The 24431-nt window shown below is 49.0% G+C and overlaps 1 protein-coding gene across 1 annotated transcript in view; it reads left to right on the forward strand.

Annotated features, from left to right (window-relative positions):
• The first annotated feature begins 1123 nt into the window (after positions 1 to 1123).
• The window catches only part of LOC106893955 (collagen alpha-1(I) chain-like), a 69733-nt gene continuing 46425 nt past the window's right edge, over positions 1124 to 24431 (forward strand). Inside the window, exons 1-6 of the mRNA XM_014952316.1 lie at positions 1124 to 1172; positions 8296 to 8443; positions 9187 to 9345; positions 9898 to 10093; positions 11009 to 11152; positions 13148 to 13189. Of these exons, the coding sequence (XP_014807802.1) occupies positions 1124 to 1172; positions 8296 to 8443; positions 9187 to 9345; positions 9898 to 10093; positions 11009 to 11152; positions 13148 to 13189 (738 nt within the window). The remainder of the gene's footprint in view (positions 1173 to 8295; positions 8444 to 9186; positions 9346 to 9897; positions 10094 to 11008; positions 11153 to 13147; positions 13190 to 24431) is intronic.

A 24431-nucleotide genomic window follows, 5' to 3' on the forward strand; every position in this document is an offset into this window, starting at 1 on the left:
CCTCAACCACCTCCCTGGGCAACCTGTTCCAGTGGGAACGTTAATCATCATTAATGGGATGAGATTTTCATGCCGTCTCATGGCTTGGGCAGTTGTGATTTGCAGAGAGAAGACCTGAGGAGGATGGTGCAACTGAAGGCTGAAGTGCCTGCCGAGCCTCTGTCCCCATTCCTGTGGCCACCCTGGTTTCATCGTCCCCGTTGTGGGTTGGGTGACTCCTAAACTCTTTGCTTTCCTGCTCCCATTGCTCTTCTCCCAAAAGCTCTTTCGCGGGCTCTCTTCTTTTTCTGGGACTTGGCCTACTTTTTCTTGGAGCCAGCGTATCCTCACTCGGGGTCATCCTCAACTTCCAGCAGCCCTTCCTCCTCCCCAGGCTTTGTCCCCAGAAGCCCCATCCCTATCCCGGCAGAGCCCCCCGTGCTGGGCCTGTACAAAGGAGCGGCAGCACGCCTGCAGATCTGCGTAATGAGCTTGAAAAGAAGCCTGTGCTAGGTTTTTTCCTGTCTAAACAATGTGTACGGCTAGCCCTTTCTTCTGAAAAGGTTTCGCTTCCCTGAAATTTTCTGTCCTCTCTGTGGGTGGGTGGCTGCATTCACTCTTCCGCTAATAGGTACAACGCTCTCCGTGAGAAATGTGCGTTTTTTCTTTTTTTTTTTTTCTTCCTGCTTTGGCTCAGTTCCCTTCAACTTGCAGCCACTGAGTCAAAACCAAATTATCTCTGCTCTCCGGAGCAGGGAGGCGAAGGTTGAAATCCCGTTGTACATCCCTCTGAATGCGGGTCCGTCACTGCGAGCTCTGTGCGCTTCGGCTTAGACTTTGTCTCGTGTGGCTTCTGGTGTTGCCCTTAAAAAGAAATTATTAGGTGACAAGGGAAATTGGAACAGTAGGGAACAAACGTGGCGCAGGAGGTGACACGGATGGCTGCCGTGGACATTATTTATGTTACAAGCAATGCTAGGATAGAAAGAGAAGCAGGAAGAGCTGCGGAAGGGTTGATGTCCTCCAAAACCAACACTGCGGAGATGTCCTTGACCTTGTCTACCCTATGTACAGAGTCATCAGTCAAGTCCAAACAAATATGAAGTTGCCATCTTGGTTCCCCTCAGTCCAGAGAAGGTCAGAGATGTCCAAGCCCAAGAACATCTTTCAAGACATTGAAAGAGTGGAGAAGTGTAAGCTACCAAGGGGGGACTGGAGGAGCGTCTATGTTTTGGGTGTGCTGTCTTGCTTTGAATGCTTGGCTCCGGACCATGCCTGTGCTAATGTGGTGGTGTCAGTGGTGTGAGGTGCGAGAAAACCCTTGCCCCTCCATAAAGTCCTCTTTTTCCATCATTTAATGTCTCTATTATTAAATTCTAGCTGTGATGTACAAGCCTCTCTAATTCAGGGTTTGAAGTGCGTGGCCTGTGATCCTAAGCAGACTCCTGGCAGGACATTTTCATAAGGCACTCAGAAATCAGAGGAAGAAAAGACCCGTTAGGTCATATGTTCTGTTCCCCAGCCAGCAAGCACCAGGGTTGTCCTCTGGCGTTGTCCCCAGGACTTGTCCAACCCAGTTATTTCAGGTCCCAACCAGCAGTGCCGTATCCAGGGGATGTGACTCAGTCTGACAGACCCTGTTACGAGCTCTCCCAGGGCTCCAATTATGTTTTATGTTGTTTAATATCATTCCTTTTTCCCTCAGTTCCCTCTTTTGGGGAGAACATAAAGCTGGGTGTAAGCTCCACGTGTGTGTACAAGCCAGAGGAAAGCACTGGTGGTTGCTTTTCTCTGTCTACAACCCTGTCCCTCCCAAGAACACCTTCCTCTGGGGTGCAGTCCCAGGGACAGGGTGGGGTTGGGGAGGACCACAGCTGAATCCTGTCTGGTCTCTGAGAGTGCTAATGAGCACTAATGAACCTTAATGGCCCTGACCAGCTTCACCTGGGACCTCCACCCACAACCTCATCCCAAGAGCCCCATTTAAGCTCAGCCCTGTGCCCCTAGCTCTCTCTTGAGTTGTAGCATAGGATGGTTGCCTCTGGCTGTGTCTTTGGCTTTGCCTCCTGGGTGGACCATGGACCTTCACTGGGTAGAGCTCATCTCCTGGTAGGACCCCTTGTGTGTTTATCTCCCATCCCATCTTTGTCTCTTGGATGGACTTTGCATCCACATTGTAGCCTTTTCTCCAGACCAGTTTATGCCTATGCCTTCCTTTGCACTTTCTCTGTGGGGAACCCTGAACCTCATTCGTGGCTGGCCTTGCCTGGGGCTGCCTGTGGACCCTGTCACCAGTGGCTGGCTCTGCCTGTTGTGTTGGCCACCCTTGGGACCATGCCTGTTGGCAAGCCACTGCCTGCACTGGGGTCCCCTGGCTCATCAGCCCCTGGGGGCAACTTGGTGCTCCTTGCCACCTTCCCTCTCAGCTGCCCAGGCTGGTGGTTGCCTGGAACACCAGGTGTGTTCCCCATGGGCCTTGCAGAAGAACCAAAATCCCTCTCTTCAAGGTTCCCTGGCTGTACCCTCCTTCTCAAAACATGGATTTACTTTTGGGGTTGTCTTCTGGGTCTCCAGTCTGACCAGGGCATTGTCCGTGTTTCTTATTTCTCCTCTTGTTCCTTGGGAATTTAATCTGATGGGGGCAGAAAAACCCTGTATAGAAAATATGCAGCTTATGCAGGTACGTTGACAGAGTCCCCAACACCAAGGCATCTGCAGACCCCCCTGCTTTCATTTCTTCTTTACCATAGAAGGGCCGGTGCTTTTTGTGTGCTTAATATCTGAGCTCCAGTGCCAAGGCATCTGCAGACCCCCCTGCTTTCATTTCTTCTTTACCATAGAAGGGCCGGTGCTTTTTGTGTGCTTAATATCTGAGCTGGAATTTGTTTATAACTTCTGCAAGTGGTGGGGTAAAGTCTCTAATCCCTCTTTGTGTGTGTTTTTCTAAGTGACTTCATTTTGAAAAAAGGGATGCATAAATTTGGGGGGGATTTACTGTTTAACTTTTTTTTTGCAAAGGAAACAAACAAGAAGTCGGGTTGTTTTTTTTTTAATAAGCACCAGTTGTCTCAGACCAAGGCAGTGGAGGTAATGATGGTCCAGGGCACACTGCTGATAATAAGAGAATTTATCTGCTGTTTTCTCTTGTAGTCTGACTTTAGAATTGCTGAATCTCTGCATCCAAATATAAATTCTTAGAATTCATCTGCAAATCTAAATTCTTAGAATTTAGGTTCCTCTGCCCTAAAACACCAGGTCAGTCTGGCTGTTTCTCTTGGTATGGTTTCTGGGCCCTTGGAGGCAGAGATCTCCTGATGCAACATCAATCACCCCAATGGGTTCATGGGGTGTGATTCCACCTCTCCATGCTGGATCTCTGATAGCTTTTTATTGGTGTCCCCCTTCCCGCTGATAGCTCTGCTCCCAGTCCTTGGGAGTGTTTCTCCCAAAACATGCTTGTCCCCCTGATGACTGCAGGCTAACTTGGACCTGGGGGGGGTTAAAAAGCTTAGGATGGGATGCCCGGTTCTTGGCTCTGGCTCCACGGGCTGATGCTTGTCCTTGCTGAGGTTGGCCCGTGCACAAGTCTCCCTGGCACAGGGCTGCCTTGGGAAGATTCCTGGGCTGCTTCGGGAGCCTGGAGGCAAGCTGCATTTGGCAGAAGCTGGGGAACTCCAGGAATCTCCTTTCCAGTGTAGAAATAACCATTCTGCAGGCTTTTGGTTTGATGTTGACTAGCAAAGATGCTGGTTTGACGTGCTGAATGTCCCGAACGCGCACTGTGGGTGGTCTTGCCTGTTCCTCCTATGGATGGGCAAGGAAGAACCCAAGTCGAGAGCCCAGCGCAAGCAAAGCTGGACTGGGAACACAGCTTTGTGTGAGCCCTGCCTCTGCAAGGTGTCTCCAGGGTGGAGGTAGGAGCCCGCTGGTGCTGAAGGTTTGCTCAGCACTTGCAGAAAGAGCGTTTGTGAGAAGAGCTCTGCTCACTGGTGGCTGCTGGAAGGAGATGGGGAAGCCTGGCTGTGAAGCAAGGCTGTGGGGTCAATGCCTGTGGGGCATCTGAGCCCTAGGAAAGCTGAAAGCTCATGAGAAAACATGATTATTTTTTTTTTATAAAGGAAACAGAGCTACTGTGTCAGTTGTATGGTCTGTCCATCCCTGACTCTGCATCCTCAGCATCCACCTGCCTGGGATTAATCAGCTTCCAGAAGGGCTGTGACCCCAGTCTCTGGCAGCTGGTGACTCAGATGCTGTGGCTGAGAGTTGCTTCCACAGGTAATCTGTGTCCTCAAGAAGCAGCGTGTCTGCTCCCAGAGGTTAAGGCAGAGAGAAAACAAACCTGCTTTGAAATGTAAAGTAGATCTGTGAGGTTCTTGTAGCACCCAGAACCCCAGCAGCGCCAGGATGGGGAGCTGACCCTTGGTTAACCCTGAGGAGACTTTGCGAGTCAAAGCTTTGCTGTTGGAGCTGGTCGAGCCCAAAATCCAGTGTCATAAACACCCTGGCTGTGCATCAGCTTCTGCCCCAGGATGAGAGTGGGGTGCCCTGAGCCACAGCTACTGCAACAAAGACACTCTGCAAAGTCAATTGATCCCATCTGATGCTCTGCTGGTGCTGCAGGCGTTTCTGAGGCCCCCCTGGCTTATCCCAAGAAACTAGCCAGATGTGGCTAAAATAAATACATGGAAAACTGCTTCTGGAGAGCAGGGAGGGGGAAGAAAATGTTGCATTTGGAAGAGCTGGGGCTGGTAAAGAGGGAAGAGGGCATCTGCTCTCCAGCTTCCCCAGCTCTGCGTGAGGGCTGGTGTTGGAGAAATGCATCGTTTATTTCAACATTTCTCTTTTGGCTCATGGGGGATGTCTAGGAGAGGAGAGTGGTGTTTGCAGTGGCTGATCTGCCCAGGGGCTGGCGTTTGAAATGGTCTGCTGGCATTTGGGTGTCTTTGCTTGTCTCCAGTTGAGGTTTGGCATCACCCTCTCAACTGCTGGTGGCTGCGCTCAGCTCTCGCTCTGAGGGTCACAGTGTGTGTGCAAATGTGGGGAGAGATGTTCCCAGGGGTGGGAATGTGACTGAATCCTTCCTGGGGAGTTCAGGCTCTGATGGCTGCCATGGGAGAGGCTGCAGCGGTGCGTAGCTCCTCTCTTGGAGCTGGGGTTCAGACGGTGTCCTCCTTGGGTGCCATGTGTGCTGGCACTCTATGCTGTGGACAGTCGCTCCCTCAACTATGATGAGTTGTGCTTCCTACCCGTCCCTTCACCTGGAACTTCAGAGATCTCATTAGTTTCATCCTGAATTCTGTTTTTCTTTTATGCCAAGTTCTTCTCTTGGGTCCAGAAGGAAACACCAGCCCTGCCTGTGGGACCTGGTCAGTCTCTTCTCCCAAGTAACAGGTGATGGAACAAGAGGAAACAGCCTCAAGTAGCACCAGGGGGATTTTAGGACAGATATTAGGAAAAATATTTACACTGAAGTCACAGTGTGTGTGCAAATGTGGGGAGAGATGTTCCCAGGGGTGGGAATGTGACTGAATCCTTCCTGGGGAGTTCAGGCTCTGATGGCTGCCATGGGAGAGGCTGCAGCGGTGCGTAGCTCCTCTCTTGGAGCTGGGGTTCAGACGGTGTCCTCCTTGGGTGCCATGTGTGCTGGCACTCTATGCTGTGGACAGTCGCTCCCTCAACTATGATGAGTTGTGCTTCCTACCCGTCCCTTCACCTGGAACTTCAGAGATCTCATTAGTTTCATCCTGAATTCTGTTTTTCTTTTATGCCAAGTTCTTCTCTTGGGTCCAGAAGGAAACACCAGCCCTGCCTGTGGGACCTGGTCAGTCTCTTCTCCCAAGTAACAGGTGATGGAACAAGAGGAAACAGCCTCAAGTAGCACCAGGGGGATTTTAGGACAGATATTAGGAAAAATATTTACACTGAAAGGGTTAAATATTGGAACAGGCTGCCCAGGTTGGTGGATGAGTCACCAGGATGGCTGAGTAGCAATCCCTGGAGGTATTTAAAAGCCAGGCAGATAGGGTGCTGAGGGACATGGTTTAATGATGGGTTTTGTCAGCATTGGGTGGATGGTTGGACTCAATGATCTGAAAGGTCCCTTCCAACCTGGGCAATTCTATGATTCCATGGCTGTTTAAACCTGCTGGCGTAGCCCTGCCCTGTGATGGCTCTCTCTTTTAGGGGAGAGGAGTCTCTGCTACCTTATTTAGGAGAGCACCAAGCACATGCTTAACTTTGACCCTAGATGCACATCTTGTCATGGACCATGGTTTTAACTTTCGGCAAATGCTCAAGTCGTGTGTTAGGGCCGTACCCTGCTCAGGAAAACTCCCATATAAGTTATTTCTAGGACTAAGTCCCTGGCTGCAGCTTGGGTAGGAATGCTCTTGACTTGACAGAATCCACTGAATTCACACGTGTCTGCCTGTAGCCGCCAGCGAAGCTGATGGGTGATGAGGGCTGCAGCCCCTTGAGATGGAGCCTGCAGGTCTTGGCACATCCATTGGTGTCTGCAGCTGGGAAATCGCCTCCTGAAAACTGCTTGGGAATGGGAAAGGACAAACATTCCTGATATTTTTGCCCCTCCATCAGCTGTGTTTGGCCTCAGATTAATTCCCCATGCTGTGCCCGCACATCACTGGCAGCACTGATAAACTCAGTACTGTTTCAGGGTTTTATGACTGTTTTGGTCTCCGAGGGGCTCAGCCCTGCACCCTGTCTGGTTTGGTACCATTTTTTGCAATGTTCCTGGCTGCCCGAGGCTGTTGCACATTCTTGTTGCTGAGCTGAGAGTTGCCTGGGAACACACTGATGCTGTGACCATGTGGGGAGCTGGGGAAATACCAGGTGAAATCCCAAATCGCCACAAATGGCCAAGTCTCCTGCAGGACCCCATTCCCTCCCCTCCTTCCCAGCATGAGGCTCTTTCCCGTGCAAAATCTTTTGAGGAGAAGGTGGCAGGACTGCTGTGTTGGTGTCTGAACTGGATCAAAGCAGCTTTCTGCTCAATTGACTTGTTATTTTCCAGAGCAGCGGGTCTGTACGGTGTGTGTATCTCCTGTCAGGCTGCAGCGTGCTCGAGGCTCTTCATCTGCCCTCAAATAAATCTCCTACCTCATCGTCAGTGGGAATTAAGAGTCAATGCAGAGGCTGGATGCCTCCCAAGTGATGGCAGATGCTTTGTGCAGATGGTACTGGCAGGGTTCCCGTTGACAAGTCATCAAGTCCAGGTCCTCCCAGCAAAGGGGCTGTGGGTCTGGAGTGGTCCAGACCCCTCCTGCAAGGCTGGGCCCATGGAGTGCTGCCCTGGGGCTGTCCCTCGTCCCCATCCCTTGCAGGTGGCAGCGTTATTGCCACGCTGCCCAACTGAATAAAGGGATGAGAAGAAAGGAGGGACCTGGTTGTAGATGTCTCAGAGGTAGAAGCAGCGTGTCTGGGTAGTGCCAGATGTCTGCAATTTTTTTTTGCTAATGGAGGGGAACAAGGAACCTGGTGGTTTTAAACAAAATTTTGTTTAGGTATTTCTGTAGCTCATTTGGTTAAAGAGTTTATTTACAGTTCTTTAAAGAATGGACTTGGAAAGGGAATGTCTCTGTTCACCAAGGGACTTAAAAGCTCCTTGTGAGCCTGAAGTGATGGAGCTGCCAAATAGCCCAGACCAGGGGCTCTTGCCCAGTTCAAACCATCTTGGATGTTCACAGCTTAGCTCTGAAAGTGGGCCTTGTGCCTGCTGGGAAAAGGGGTGTTGTGTGATGCACAGCTCCTGGTGGAGCTCCTGACCTTCTCATAGCGATGAACCCTGCTTTGGGCAGAGGACAGTGTCCCTGTGGTCTGGTCAGGACACCTGCCTCAGGGAGGGACACACTAACTTCATCCCACTCCTTGGTCCAATTCATTATTGAAAATGTCCAAACTTCAACAAGGAAGAGTGGGAAAGGACTGAGCAGGATTTTCTGATGCAGGACTTGTGTTTTAGGACATTTGTGTCCCAGGCTCTGCTTTACACTCCTGAGCATCCCAACTCTATGGTCATAAAGGTACCACCACTGCTGGGGTAAGAATGACCCTTCATGTTTTCAGGACACTGGCCTTGAAGCATGTATTCTGTTTCAAAATATCACCTTCCTGCTTCTGAAGTTATCTGAATGTTTGCTTTGGTCCAAGTTTACTGAATTTTTATATTATTTTAATTTCCCCAAATGGCGTTCCCTTCTTCCTGGTGGTTTTGTCTATTGTCTAATAGGAAGACCAAAGAGAGCAGAGCCCTGTAGTGAAGGTATCTCAGCTACTGAGCATCTCTCTTCTCCCGTGCAGATGAAGTGAACTTGCTGGACAAAATTACTTCCCATGCCCAGGACCTCAGCAATATTTCCTTTGGCTATGATGAAGCCAACTGCAGCATCCTGGAGATCGGGCAGTACGCCACCCTCAACATCCCCACGAGGGAGGCCTTTGGGGACAGGTAGGGTGCCTTCAGGGGGACGGGGATGGGATGGTGGTGCTCAAAATCACCTCATGCATGCTTGGTGGTTTGAGGGGTCATTTGAGACCCCATTCCATGACAACAGGAAGGTAAAACATCCACTCTGTGCTCTTATGAGCTCAGTGCTTCCTCCCTTTCTTCCATCACTCTTGCTCACGTGCAGGGATGACACATCGGCACAGCACTTGACTGACCATTTCCAGGAATGCATTTTCTTGGTGTTCCCATCAGGAAAACCTCTCTGCTCCAGCACTGGAGAGAGCAGGAGAGACAGCACAGCCATATCCCTCAGCATTGCTTGATGCCCAGGCCCTGGGGAGGTGTAGGACAGGTTGGACCTTTGCCGTACTTGATACGGGGCTGTAGCTTGTGGCCAAGGACACTGGGCATGGTAAGAGAAGGCAGCATTGAAGAGCTCCTTGTAACAGAGTCACTGTCCCATCTCAGCAATGGGCAGGGCAGGAGCTCCATGGAAAACTACGTGTGGCCACATTGCACCTGAGAGGGATGTGTTAAGGTTATATGGGCAATGTTAATTTTGGCCTGGCTGCTTCTTTTGAGTACCTGACCTTCCAACCGGAATGACTGCTCTTGTTATTTTTTTATTTGATGTTCTCACTGAATTCGTTTGTGCTGTGACTCATGTTTTTTTTTGTCCTAAGAGCAGTTCATGGTGATACAGCAGCTGCTGCAGGATGTCACGTGTCCCTTCTTTCTGCTAGGTTTGCAGACGAGCTGAGTGTGCTGATGAAACTCAGGTACTCGCTGAAGGAGGACACCAGCCTAGTGACCATCCTCAGCCATCGGAGCCACGTGCTCTTCCAGATCAGGATTAACCCATATGCCTTGGTCTTTGTCACCACAAGGAGGAGACACTATGAGTAAGTTCCATCTCGGGTGCTTTTTTCTGTCTTTTCATCCTTCCCTTTCTGCTCCCAAGGTCAGGGTTAAGGTTTTCCATTATGGGCTTTGAGAAGTGCTGCTCTGACCTCCACCTTAACTGAACCATGGTCATGTCCCCCCACCTGGGTGATGGTCCCTCAGACCTGGTTGTGTGACTGCACAGGTAGTCCCTGCCAAACTCTACCCTGTCAAAATGATGCAGATCTGGAAAACAAAGCAAAGAACAAGAAGGGGATAAATCAAGTGGGGAGTGACACAAATAACAATAGTTTCCCAGACACCTCAACTGGTTGTAGATGTGCCAAAATCCATTGGATAGAAATAGAATTCCTGTGCTGGAAGAGAAGTAATGGTGCTGACATGTGACAATAAGGTAGACTTAATTTCTCTGCTACTGCCCTTTGCATCTGTGCTAAGGATGGATACATGAGGGACCCTGGGAGCTGATAAGACTGAAGCTCAGACCTGTGTACGGTGTGGGACCTAAGTTTGATGTTGTGCCTCTTTCCTTCCCGCTCTGGGACACGCAGGTTCCCAGTTTCCTTTCTTGGCGACGGGCACTGGCACCAAGTTGCTCTCAGCATCTCCTTGGAGAGGCTGGAGCTGCACGTGGACTGTCGGCTGGTGGACAGAGTGAGCTGGTCCAATTATTTTGGGATGGGAGTGAACACCGAGGGGCTGATCATCGTTGGAGGCCTGATTGAATCCTTCGAGATCCCCTTTAAGGTGAGAGCTTGGCAGGCCTGTACTTGAGGACACGGTCTGCTGTAGCTGCATGAGGTGAGGCTGCAACTCCCTCTGAAGGAATCCAGTGACTTTTCTTAAAATCCACTATTTATTTTCACGGCTGGGGAGGGTGAGCTTTGCAAAGGCTTTGAATTGTGCAAAGTGCTTGCTTTTGGGTCAGGGCAGCACAAGTGCCAGCAGCCAGGTCAGCAGCAGAGACCTCTAGGTTACAGGTTGATTCTTGGTGACCATGAACTTGTACCATGTACAGAAGTTGTCTGTGCAGTCAACAAAGCATTTGGTGTGGAGCTTGTCCCATGCATGTATTGAAGATAAAGTCCCTGCTCTGAGGGCTTTACAGACAAAGGATTCCCAGTGGGCCAAAGGAGATGGCCTTGTTAAAATGCCTGATAAATTCAAAGACTATCAGGCTTTGTGTTGAGATATATCTGATGGTCAACCTCAAACACAGAAACTGAGGGCACCAAACAGATCTAGCTCTTATAGAAAAAGTCCAAGTGGCATTTCTGAGACCAAGCCCTGATTTGTGTCATCAATCTGAACTTTTTCTGCCTTTCTGTGGGGTAGCTCTCTCCTTGTCCCTAGTTTACAGTGCCCAGCTATACCTCCAGCCTGGGGAGGAAGACCAGCTGCAGTGTGCTTAGTGCCTCACGAATCCTCCCTGTTTAACTCAAGAATATCTTGCACGTTGCTGGCTCTTAGCCTTTGTTCCCAGGATCTTTGCATCCAGCTCTTGAAGATGGGGAGTGAATGTTGATTGCCTAAACCCTCCTGCAAAGAAGTCCCTGGTTATGAGAGGGTGGAGACATCACCACCCTCACCCCCTAGACTTTGTCCTTCCCTCTGGAAGGACCATGTGGGCAAACTATGGTTTCTGTGTCTCTTCCTCCCCAGGGTGCTCTACAGCAACTGACCTTCGTGATGGGAGACCCAGCAGCTGCTGGGGAGCACTGCCGCAGCTACAACTCAACCTGCACTCGCTCCTTCAACCTCAACCGCTTTGGTTCCCCATGGCAGCTCTCACCAGCCTGGCCAGAGGTATGGCTGAGGGCAGCTGGAAAACTTGGGGGTTGCTGGCCCAACCTCCTTTTGGTGTTCACAGTTCAAATGGAAGGATCAACCCATGGGGTTAATGCAGACTTGGAAGTTCTTGGGTCCCAAGTTGAGTTGAGATGTGAGGAAGCGATGGTGGCCAGCCCATGGGGTGGTTCTTCTTTCACCATCCAAAGCCTCCCTTCAAGTCATAGATGGGTTTGGTGCAAAGGGAGAATGAGTTAAAGGGAGGGTTTCTGAGCCAAAGAAAGCCTGGGTGTGTGCGTGTATGTGCTCATGTGTTTAATACAGGAAAGTTTTGAGTAGCTGATGAGTAATGTTGCAGCTGGAACTTTGCTTTTTGGGAGGGGGCAAACTGTACATCACTCTGAAATTCTTGCCCGCTCCCAGCAAGGTTGCGGCATCACACCCTTGGATGCATTGTCCTTTCAAAGGCTGTCGTCTCTGTCTTGTCAGCTTTGCTGGAAAAATGGATGTTTTGTGGATTTTACTTTTATGACATAGTAAATCCCTAAAGATATGAAGCACCCAGGCTTTCCTTGGAAGGTAGAGTTGGCCCAGGGAGACACCTCATCTCTCTAGGCCAGGTATCTAGAAGGACCTTGTAGCAGTCTTGGAGACGGCTTGCTGAAGAGGCAAGTACCTAATATCAGTGTTTGGCATGAACCTCCCCTGTGTGATACCCTTTTCTGATGGTCTAGTGAGGACCTGGGAGGTGGCAATGTCAGGGGAGGGAACTGGATGTGGGATGGGTCATCTACTCTGTCTGGGTCCTGCCCAAGGTTTCCTTCCTGCAGGATCCTGGTGCCAGGACACCCAGGGAGCTGTGACACCCAGGGACTGGTGAAACCCAGCGGGTGCTGCTGCCTCTCCCTGGGCCTGGAGCAGCCCTGCAGTCATTGCCCCACTCCCCAGCGTGGGCTGCATCAATTTCTGTATTTATTTAAGAGGAGGATTTTAGGAAAAGCCATGATCATAAGGGATTAAGTAGGAGCTGGCTTTGCCAGGGAGGAAATGTGGAGAAGGCGGAGTACGCAATGCAGAGCAGGTCGTGCTGGTTGTCTGCCTGCTCTGAGGGGGAGATTAGTGTGTCCAAGTTCCCAGCAAGTGTAACCATGGTCATCCCCAATGTGGTACCTGGCATTTCTCATGCTGACAGCTCTTGGATACCGGCTGTAGCTCTGGGATAAGCTGGACTTCCAAGTAACAGACGATAGAACAAGAGGAAATGGCCTCAAGCTCCACCAGGGGAAGTTTAGACTAGATTTTAGGAAAAAATTTTACACTGAAAGGGTTATTAAGCATTGGAACAGACTACTCAGGGAAGTGGTTGAGTCACTGTGGCTGGCAGTATGTAAAAGGTGTGCAGATGTTGTGCTCAGAGATATGGTTTAGTGACGGGTTTTGTCAGTGTTGGGTTGATGGTTGGACTCAATCTAAAAGGGCCCTTCCAACCTTGGCAATTCTATGACTCGCTCACTAAAGCTAAGAATAAAACCAAATCTCTGATTTAAAAACTACAAGATGTGTCCTCTGAGCCTACAAGGTGATGGGCTCCTCTTAAGTGACTCTTAGTATCTGCATTATCCTGTGCTCTGTAGGCCTGGAGTACTCTCCTGAATGGCTCCAGTGGCTCACCCAGCAGGAGGATGGTTTTATTTTAAGCACCAATAAGTTGACTGCAAGCGGTAATAATTCTGCCCTATGTCACACCAGTTCCCATCCCTTGCTGGCCCTCCTGGGGACTGGTTAGCTTCAAAACCCAAAGAAACTGCAAAAATCACCCGAAGACTTGAGAGGTTTAACCAAAAGCTATTCCCTCATGCCACCATGAATGACTGGTTCCCAGTGTGCACTCCCTGGATGCTTCCTGTGCCCTCAGAGGCTCTTCAGTCCTGGAGCCAACAATAAACACACACTTCAGTCCGTGCAGGTCCTTGGACAGTGATATTTTTCCTCTTTCTCTCTCCCACTGTCTAGGTGCCGAAAGAAACCAATGAAATCCAGGCCTCGTCTGCTCAGGTATGACTCCTGCCTTGTTGCAGGTCATGTATGTGCAGGGAACACCCCTCCCCATGTCCCTCTGGTATCTCACCACCATGATATCTTCTAGAGAAATGAGTTAATCCAAAGGGCAATCAGGTAAAAGGCCAAAATACTCACGCAAGGCTACCAGTTATTTTCTTCATTGCAATATCTCTCTTAAAAGGGTTTGAATGTCACTTGACATGTCTCAGAGCTGGTGGGGGCCAAGATGAGTTTAGGTGACCTTCTTGTGCGCTTAAATTGAGCCCAGGAGAGGTGGCTTGATGAAGGTGATGATGAGATGGATGAGGCCACCCTGTGCACAGAGGTGTTTGTGGATCTGCTGGTGGGCCTGGCTGCAGCTGGGTTTGCTTGGAGGGTGAGGTTAGCAGGGTGGCAGGTCTCTACAGGGAAGAGGAGGCTGGATGACTGCTGCTTCTGCCCAGGTGTGGGATGTGAGGTTGGTCTGTGGAAGACTTGCTGCGATGAAGGTAATGATGAGATAGATGAAGCCACCCTGTGCACAGAGGTGTTTGTGGATCTGCTGGTGGGCCTGGCTGCAGCTGGGTTTGCTTGGAGGGTGAGGTTAGCAGGGTGGCAGGTCTCTACAGGGAAGAGGAGGCTGGATGACTGCTGCTTCTGCCCAGGTGTGGGATGTGAGGTTGGTCTGTGGAAGACTTGCTGCTGCTGCTCAGCATCATTGAAGAAGTGGGAAGCATAGAATGGTTTGGCTTGGAAGGGACTGAGGTGAGTTTAGACAACCTTCTTGTGTGCTTAAATTGAGCCCAGGAGAGGTGGCTTGATGAAGGTAATGATGAGATAGATGAAGCCACCCTGTGCACAGAGGTGTTTGTGGATCTGCTGGTGGGCCTGGCTGCAGCTGGGTTTGTTTGGAGGGTGAGGTTAGCAGGGTGGCAGGTCTCTACAGGGAAGAGGAGGCTGGATGACTGCTGCTTCTGCCCAGGTGTGGGATGTGAGGTTGGTCTGTGGAAGACTTGCTGCTGCTGCTCAGCATCATTGAAGAAGTGGGAAGCATAGAATGGTTTGGCTTGGAAGGGACCTTAAAGATCATCTAGTTCCAACCATCGTGCCCTGGGCAAGGACACCTCCCACTAGACCAGGTTGTTCATAGCCCCATCCAAGGTGACCTTGAAGGTCTGGAAGGGCTGCATCTCTGCAGTGGGGGAGTCATAGTATTGCCCAGGCTGGAAGGGACCTTTCAGATCATCTAGTCCAACCATCAGAGAGGTGGTTGTGATTCTGGGGCTTACAAAGCATCACACTTCCTTGGCATGGCACCCCAGGGAAGTCCAGTGGTGGGAGAGGGGTGGCTGCTCCCGAGTCCCACTGGTTTTCATGGTGCTGGGAGCTGCCTCCTCCTCACTGGAGCTTGGAGCGCGTCTCTGCTCCTCAGCACGGATCAGGGGAGACGGGGGACTGCTCCGAGTGAGGGGGGCTGCAAGTCCTTTCTGTTTCTGCTTTATTTGGGAATTCTAGCCAAGGTTTGTTGTCTGAGTTCATGCAAACAGACATCCTGAGGGGGAAACCTGCCAGCAAATGTAAATTGAGATATTTTTGGTGTGTGACTGAGCAGTATAGACTCCTTTCTGTATTCCCTTTGCCCTCCCCAGTGTTGCTGTTAACCGTTTGGGGATAGTCTCTGTTCTCCTGCCTGGCTTTAACTGTCTGGCTACCCCTTGGTAACTCCTTCATGCAAATTATGCTTTGTGTTTGTTGGGGGTGTTCAGCCTGGAGAAAACAAGGTTCCAGAGAGACCTTATAGCACTTTCCAGTACCTGAAGGGGCTCCAGGAAAGCTGGGGAGGGGCTGTTTGCAAGGGCATGCAGAGATAGGATGAGGGGCAATGGTTTTCAACCAGAGCAGGGTAGGTTTAGGTTAGACATTAGGAAGAAGTTCTTTACAGTAAGGGTGGTGAGACATCAGCCCAGGCTGCCCAGAGAGGTGGTGGAGGTCCCATCTTTGGACACATCCAACGTCAGGCTTGATGAGGCTCTGAGCAACCTGATCTAGTTAAAGATGTCCTTCCTTACTGCAGGGGTTTTGATGTAGATGACCTTTAAAGGTCCCTTCCAACCCAACACATTCCATGATTCTATGGCCAAGTGGCCTTTTGCAGCTGGGTTCATCTCTTCTGCTCCAGGGTTTCGTAAGGGTGATGAGACATCAGCCCAGGCTGCCCAGAGAGGTGGTGGAGGTCCCATCTTTGGACACATCCAACGTCAGGCTTGATGAGGCTCTGAGCAACCTGATCTAGTTAAAGATGTCCTTCCTTACTGCAGGGGTTTTGATGTAGATGACCTTTAAAGGTCCCTTCCAACCCAACACATTCCATGATTCTATGGCCAAGTGGCCTTTTGCAGCTGGGTTCATCTCTTCTGCTCCAGGGTTTCATCATGGCTCAAGTGTTGCAGGCACGGGCAGGCTCGCAGGTGAGGGCACTGCTGATGAGGATGATTGCAGGTTGGGCTTGTAATGATGATAATGAGCTGAGATGGCAAAATCACTCCTCCTGAGCATGTCTGAATAGTGGTCTCTACCTCCTTGATTAGTCCTGATGGATCCTGTTTAGGAGGTGGTGCCCCATCCCATGCTCACTTCCCTTCACTGGTGGCTGTTCTCCGGGTGACTGGTGTGAATTGGTGAGACGTTGCCATAATAAGGAAAGGGGGGGGAATTCATCCATCTGCAGGGGAAGACTAATGATATTCTGGATTTGGGACAAGTTTATTTTTCAAGCACTTAATCAGGACCAGAGATGCCTCAGGATCTTTGACGTTTGGATTTATTAAAAGAAAAAATGCGCTACTAACGTGTTACAGTTTGCAAATAATGAAGAGCAGAGCAGGCTCTGCTGCAGGGACGATCCAAAGCTATTCTTTGCAGCTACCCTTTCCGTGCCTTTGTTCATTTAGATGTAAATTAGTGTATTGGTGAGTTCCTTAATTGCCAATTAGAGCTAAATAATTAATGGGGGGCTTGGGTGATGGTGGAGGAAGATATAAGTGGATGAAGGCAATAGATTAGTTGGTTGTTACTGGCAGCCTAAATTATACCTGAATTGCAGCCTAGTCCTTTTGTGATTTCTATTTTTTGAGGGGTAGATTGTAATTTCTTTGAGACGTGGATGGTATTGAGCCTCTTCTCCTTCATTTTCTCTTCCCTTTGTCTGCCTGTGCTAAACACGAGCCAAGAGGGCCGAGTTGATTACTGAACTGAATGGTTTTTTCTAAAGCAATTTAACCTGGCATCCTGAAGCCATTTAAGAAAAAGTCAAATAAAAGTTACATCCCCCTGATTTCCAAAGAGACAAAATTTCACGGGTTTAATTATCTGGACAGCTCAAGCTACTTCTGAGATTTCTTCTGGATTTAAAATGCTATGAAAGCTCTATAAAAACGCTCAGTTTGTTCATGGCATGGCTGTTCCTTCATGCTCAGGTTAGTTATTGGACAAAATTGGTGTTGCAATCACTCATTTGGTCTCGTTCAATCCTAAAACTGCTGGTAGCTCCCTAAATAGCATCAGCTCAGCTGCAGTCCAACACGGTCTCTGTGAGTACAGCGTTCCAGCAGCAGGAACGGCTCGTTCCTCCTCCTCGCTGCCCTCTTTGGGCTTTATAACTAAAAAAAAAACACCCCAAGGTAGGTTTCTTATTAGCATCTGAGCAAGGATTTAAAGTTTTTCAGCCTGGACTCTGCTGTCAGAGCTTGGCGAGAGTCTTATTTTGCAACGTGGCATCTTTCCAGTGAGCGGGTGGCCTGACTCCATGGTGATGGGCTGGGAGGAATCCCTGAGTGGACTTTGGGCCATCCTCCAGCCAGAAAGGGGAAATTGTGGGGTGAGGCCGGTGTTGCTATTCTGGCTTTATGGCGTGTGTCACTCAGCTCCTTGTAAGTAATTTTTCCAAAAAGCTTCCAGGGAGCAGGAGGCCAAAAGAAGCAGAAGAATGTGCTGGACGAGCGCTGGTGCAGGGGGAGATGCTCCTCTCTGGTACCACTCATGAGCAGGTATTTCTGCTGGGTCAGGCAATGTTTGGTGGCAGCAGAGAACATGGAGCAAAATGAACTTGAACGTTACTATGACCTTGATGGCAAAAAGAGGTTTTTATTTTTTGTGAGGTTTTGTTCTTTGTTACCAAGTCTGAGTTTTAACCGAAGAAGTAATTTGTTGTTGAAGTTTTTAAATGTCCAGTATACAGAGTAAAAGGTCTTACTTTACTGGACTTTCTTGCTAGTTTTGGATCATACCAAGAAAAGCAAAGTACAATGTGGTGCTCTTGAGGATTAGAGATTATTTATATGGAGAGGGGGGAAAAAAATACCTTTTGTGTGAAAGGAACTGCTGGCTCTACTTAAACTAGGAGGAAGATCCTTTTTAAAGTTACTTTTTGAAAGCAGTTAATGGAGATTTAGTTGCTAATTTCTTGTTAGCATCTTTGCCTAATGTCAGATTACTACCAGAGTATCCTTCATTTAAAATCAGAGCAGTCTAAAGTTTGGGTAACTCTGGGAACATCCACACACTGGATGTCAGTCTTTAAAATACCTGTCACAAACTGCTTGTGCTTGGTCCATCTTGCTTAATAGAGACAAGTCCACATGGGGGACCTGCCTTTCCTCCACCCCACTGGTTCCCTTAGCTTTTGGGGCTGTCAGCTTTTTTGGATAACTGAGGCTAATTCCAATTATCCCTGTGGGATTGTCATGAAGGCTGGTGGGGGAAGTATGAGAGCTCGAGCCCAGCAATGTCTCTGCTGCTCTCAGGTGTTATCTTGAGATGGGTGTTCTCGTTTCTGACAGCTCTGATATCTCAGCCATCTGAAGATCTCTGAAACCAGTTTTTCGGGTAGGATAAGGTGTCTATGGATAATTTGTTGCAGCTCAAATCCACTGTGGGATAAATATCAAAGAAATAAAGTGCTATTTCATCTAACCAAGCCATGAGGCATCCTCTAGTGAGAGCTACGGCTACTCTTCAACCACTTGTGATCCAGCCTTCTGCCTGGGTTCAGTTTTTGTGCCCTTGCTGACTTTTATGACTTGCAGTATGCCAGCAGCATTGCAGCAAGGGCTTGGCTTGATCGGCTCGAGCATCTTCATGGGGCATCACACTTCCCATCAGTGTCTCCTGTCTGGCTACAGGTCCATGGCCAGGTGCTTGGGACAGCCACCAGGAAGGCTGTTTTTTTTGCCCAAGGGTCACTTAGAAATGGCTTTTGCTTATGCTTTGGGAAGGGCTGAGTTGAGCTCCAGAAGGGGTTTCTCTTCCCCCAACTCCTGCTGTGGGTGCTGCAGATCCAAATATGTAATTATATCTGACCTGATCTTCTGCTGAACACAGCCCATAGGATTTCCTGGCAATTATTCCTCCTTGAAATCAGTGCAACTTGCTTAGCGAGGAGTCCAGCCTTGATTTTCAGCTTTTCCAGGGGCTTGAAGCTAGAATGTGCTGGAAAAATAAAATAGTTGAAAATTGTGTTTCTCTAATCTTGAGCTTGTAAATCGTATTGTACCTTTTGCCTGGTGGAGAGAACAGGCTTCTATTGAGGAAAACAAGTTTCCTGGGAGAAGGCACTAAGCTTTGAAATACATTTTACCCAACCTGACCTAGCTGAAAAGTAGGGCAGCGCGTTGTGCTGGTTGTCTGGGCTCCTGTAGGCAGAGAGGTTCTGAGCTGGGTTTTAACCTGGTTTCCATCGAGGAAGTCAGCTGAGATTTTTGGATCCCAGTATGGAGCAGCACTAACCAAAAAGCCCTACAGAAGTCTAGGATCATTACATCAACACTGTTATCTTTGTCAACAAAACACTCTTAATCTCCTCAGGCAAGATACCAAGTTAGTTACACAGCAACTCTTTTCAAAACCATGGCATTAATTACATTATCTGTGGTTGCTTTATTAATGAGCCCCATATCAGTTGCTCTGTTATTTTGCTTGGGCTCGGCTTGAGGGAAGAGGTCTGTAATTACTCAAGGCCTCCTGTTTGGTGGGTTGTTTTTTGTTTGTTTTTTTTTTTTTTTGTCATATTGGCACAACATAAAGCCTTTTCCCAGCCCCTTGGAGCTTCCCCAGATTTCTGAGCCAAATCAAGAAATCAGTGCTTGTGTTCAGAACTATTTTAACGCTTTTTAGTTTGAATCATCGGGACGGGGTTAAGAAACCTTTCCTTCTCGTCACTTCTGGAATGGAAAGTACTTCAGTGTCATCTGGCTTTTCCCAAATGTTGACAGAAACGTGGTTTCTCTGGCTCTGTCTTCTCATGTCACTGCTGGTGGGTTGGTCCCTTCCACGTGGCGGGGACCCACAATGGGGTTCCTGGGCTGCAGCGAGGGACGGTCAGAGCAGAGACTTCTCCTGTCTGTATTTTCCTTCTCCAAGTCAATTTTTCTACCAATCGTAGACTCTGCATTGCTGATCACATGCTGATTCCTTTTTTTTCTTTCTTCTTCAATTTTACCATCTTTAATGGCTGCTTTCAATTTGTGCTCGTTCCCCACTTCCCACATGTAATTTCTGGGGGTTTTAAACCCACATGCCTCCTGCCTCAACTCTCCTGCTTTTGGACAACTCCTGAGCTGTTTAAAGCAGTTCCCAATTTGTCTTTCTCAGCTGGTTCTTCTCTAAATTTGGCCTATTTAAAGGAGCAAGCATGGATGCTATTGATTTTGGCTTTTTGTTCTGTTTACACAGAACCAATATAATTCAGTCGTGATTACTTGTGCCTAAGAGACCAGTAACTTTTAGCTGAGAGACACTTCCCCTGAACTCTCCAGATGAGAGTATCCAGTATAGACCTTTCCCATGCCAGACGTTGAAGTTGTATTAAAAAACACTTCTTTGAGATGTGTAGGAATTCCACGCTGTGTTAGTACAGGCTGCCAGGGCTGGACCCTGGCTTCCCGCTGGGATACAGCATCCCCTGCCTGGTGTGTGTCCCCTGGGGATTTATTCTGCTCTGACTTCACCTATTGAATACCTGAATGGTCCAGCTCCTGCCCCTGCAGTGCCTCACAGCTGCTTCTTAATAAGATCTGGGCATCTGGTAAAAAATAACATTTAAACCTGGTGTTTTAGGAAAGTGGGGGCAGAGCTGTGGGTTGTAAGCCCTGGCTTCCCACCGGACTCTTCCTCACCTGGTGCCAGCTGTGCCTGGATGTCTTATCCACGGGTGACTTCTCTTTGAAGAACTGGCTTTGAAATCCTGGGCTTTGCAGAGTTATTTTCATGGGTTCTCCAGCACCTTCTTAAGCCAGGCCTCCCTTTCTACTCTGCCTGTCGACTGATTTCTGGCTCCATGGGATTAATCGTCCAGCCCCAGGAGCAGAGGTGCTGATATCTTTAATTTTGATCTTAAAGATGTACAGAATGAGGCACTGGGGTCTCTTACAGGTGGCCATGGCTGAAACCTTTCATACCGTGGTTCCATTTGTTGCAAAATGTGTTTTAAGGAAAACAGCACTTTGGATCCAAACTGGCAAAATTGGTTGGAGGGAGAAATACAGGTCATGTTGGAAAGCTGAAGTACTTAGATTGCTATTTTTTATTCACCATTAAAACTATATTTCAAGACTCTGTTTTTAATCAGGAAACCTTCAAAAGCAATAAAATATTAACACCACACTACTTTGCGATTTAATTTGTGGAAGAAAAAGCCACATTCTTGATTTCAGTAGTTTCTATCCCCTTCAGGAACTGCTGCACAGAGACCAAATATTCCTCTTGTTCCCCTTGAGAGAGCTGCTGTCCTGGGGTAACTGTCACCCATGTGGTTGTGTATCTCTGCTGACATTTGTCCCCCTCTTAGGAGCTTGTCTGGGGCTTATAAATGAGGGATGGGGCTTTTGAGGCTCTCTCTCTTCAGACTTTGCAGGAGACCTTGGCAGCAGGGCTTTCTCGGTGTGGCTGAGCACTGGTGACACCACCATGGGTGGGCAAGGAGGACCTGCTGATGAGCACCTGCATGGACACAGGCTCCAAACCTCAAGCTCCTTCCAGCTAAATGAGGCTGGGGTGGGGTGGAGGCCTGGCTTGTAGGATGGCAGGTCATGGCAGGGCAGGTTGGGTTGCATCAGGATGCTGTCCTGGGGTAACTGTCACCCATGTGGTTGTGTATCTCTGCTGACATTTGTCCCCCTCTTAGGAGCTTGTCTGGGGCTTATAAATGAGGGATGGGGCTTTTGAGGCTCTCTCTCTTCAGACTTTGCAGGAGACCTTGGCAGCAGGGCTTTCTCGGTGTGGCTGAGCACTGGTGACACCACCATGGGTGGGCAAGGAGGACCTGCTGATGAGCACCTGCATGGACACAGGCTCCAAACCTCAAGCTCCTTCCAGCTAAATGAGGCTGGGGTGGGGTGGAGGCCTGGCTTGTAGGATGGCAGGTCATGGCAGGGCAGGTTGGGTTGCATCAGGGACCCAATTTCATCATGCCTCCAGGCAAGCACATGCTAATATCTCATGAGGATTTCTACTAGAGGTGGTGTATGGTGGGGTGAAGGGAAGGTGTTTAGAAACCTTCCCTCTGGTTTCCTGAGTGGAGTGATGCCTCTGCTGATGTATTTTAATGGATCAGGTTGGACGGGGCTTTGAGCAACCTGGTCTGGTGGGAGGTGTCCCTGCCCATGGCTGGGGGTTGGAACTCGATGATCTTTAAGGCTCCTTCCAACCCAAATCATTCTATGATTTGATGGGACCCTTGAGCCCTCTTTGCCTGGAACTTCAAGGTACGTTTAGGCATCAGGTGGCTTCTCTTTTTTGGTGGTTTAACAATAAAATTAAAAAAGACCACTCCTGTGTAACAGCACATTGTGGTTTGTTTTTTTTTTCTAAGAGCTTTCTTGCTGCAGGCATTCACTTGGAAACCTGAGACCAGTCTCCATGGCAGCCAGTGCTGCAGAGGAGAAAATGTCCTGAAAAACCTGCTGCCACCTCCTGTCCAGTGGGCCCTGGGGACAAGGGCAGGTCACTGCTCACCCTGGAGATGTTCTGTGTGTTGTGAACACCTGGATGTTCTGCCGTGGTGCTCAGCTTAGAGATGGATGTATGCAGTTGGCTTTGTGTGTGAGCAGGGAATGTGAAATCACCCAGTGAGGTTTTTCTCCTGCTGTAGCAGCCCTTGAACTTGTCCCTCCTTGTCCCTCGTGAAACTGGTGACTCCCTACAGTGGGAAAGTCTTGAGCTGCTCCTGCCCTCTGCACCTTCCCCTTGGGCCAGGGCAAGCTTTTGATCTAGTGCCTGAATCCTCCCTTTTATAGCTCTGTTGAGCTCTTTTATTTCCTTGACTTATTGTTAATTATTAGCAAAGGCCTGAGCTAGAAGGAAGTGTCAGGTGAGAGTCAGGCCATCATGAAGCCAATGAGTCTCCTGCAACCCTGGGTCTTGGTGGGCAACCACTTGGCCAGAGCTGTGTGCCCAGCGTGGAGGTTTAGGTTGGGAGATGGTGATGATGTCTGTGGTCTCCAAGATGGAGCTTGGAAGTGAAAAGCCCCTATTTTCCCCCAAAAGATGTCAGTGGCTAATTAAACGAAAGGAGAAAATGCCTGTTGTGGAGTCTCCTGCATCTTTGGGTGGCTCAGGTGCTGTGGGAGATGGGAGCCTGCAGCAGGTCCTGGTACCTGGGGCACAGCAGGGCTTGGCACTGCTTTTTTGTTCTGTCCCAAACGGAAATATTTTCTCTTTCAGATTGAAAAGCCCTTTCTTAATGTCCTGCATTGCTGCAGGTCTGCTCATGAATGAAAAGTTTGGTTACAAAATAAAAAGTAAATAAATTTTCTTTGGCGGTGGCTGAAGAGGTCCTCTGCACCCCTGCTACAAAATAGGGCTAGAAATAGCACAACCCAAAGCTGACCGGGAAGGAGCTGATTTTTTAAAACTATTTTAATTGGAACTTACAAATAGGCCAAGTCCCTGCCCCCGCCAGCTCTCGTTTCTTGTTGGATTTACTTTGTGCCAAACCCCAAATTGAATCATGCAGCTGGGATCGCAGAGGGTTTAATTACCGTGTGTGGCAGCAAGAAGAGGCTCGTGGAGGAGCATCTGACGCCTGGTCCTCACCTCCAAACCTCCTTTTGTGCCAGGAGGAGGATGGGGAGGTAAATAAACTCCCTCTGCTACCCCTGAGATGAGTCTTCAGCCCCTTTCATGTTTCAGATGCTCATCTCCAGAGTCCCAGCTGTTAGAATTGGAGGTTTACAAATAATGCTAAATATATTTGCTGGGCAGATGTTGGGGCATGTGGTATGGAGCTGCTACTGGTTTTGTTGTGGTTTGCTAACAAATTATGCAGTGGACTGCAAATTATGTGAACTGCATTGTTTGGGGAGGAAAGTGAGCTAGTGGCTGCTAATTACAGTGCATTAATAGGAGCAATTAGCATCTTAGACTACCCAGAGACTCCTCCTGGACGAGCCACAGGAGCCACGTGCTGGGAAGGTGGACAGTAGTGGTATCTATGACCAAGTATGAGCTTTGTGGATCTGTTGAGGGGATTGTGGGTGAAGTTGAGGGCACCTCAACTGTGGGTCTGTAGAGTCTCCAGGTCTGCCCCATGCTCCGCAGTTTACTTCCCGAGGTGGACATGGGTCTCCTTGCTGGGGGTGGGCAAGGAATGGGTCCCACCATGCTTGGCTGGGCTGAGGAGGGTGAACCAGTTGCCTGCAGGTCCCTTGGGTTCCCCTTTGGCTCTTCTCTCATCCTCGGTGGGAAGGTGACCTTGTAGGGAATGTGGTTGCTCATAATTAACAGCTGAACCGTTTTTATAGATGGACAAATGATGGAGTTGAGTTTTAGCCAGAACACTTTTTCTGCAGCTCTCTATTTGATTCCTTGCCCGAAAGGACTTTGTAAAATAAACTAGGTTTTTTTTTTTTAATGGTATTAGTTTAAAAAAAAAGAAAAAAGGAGCTGTTCTAGAGAGTGTGTGTGTGTGTGTGTTACTGCTCTTTACTGACCACTGCCAGCTCGCAGTCATCCGGCTTAAACAGAAACAGGACCACAAACCAAGTTCGTTAAAGCTAATGACAGGGGGGCTCTTAACTGGATTTGGAATCTGGAAGAGCCTCTGAAGGGTTCTACCCTCGTGTAATTGAATCCATTGGTTCTGATCTATCTGATAGACTAATTTAATTCTGGGCGCTGAGGGTCTCTGGGTCGGCCGGGCGATGTGTGGCTCGGTAGGGGCTGGCCTGGATGAATAAGAGTCTGCTTTTAATATAAACTGTCA

This window comes from Calidris pugnax, unplaced genomic scaffold (assembly GCF_001431845.1).
Source record: "Calidris pugnax isolate Ruff unplaced genomic scaffold, ASM143184v1 scaffold135, whole genome shotgun sequence".
In the NCBI taxonomy this organism is placed as follows: domain Eukaryota; kingdom Metazoa; phylum Chordata; class Aves; order Charadriiformes; family Scolopacidae; genus Calidris; species Calidris pugnax.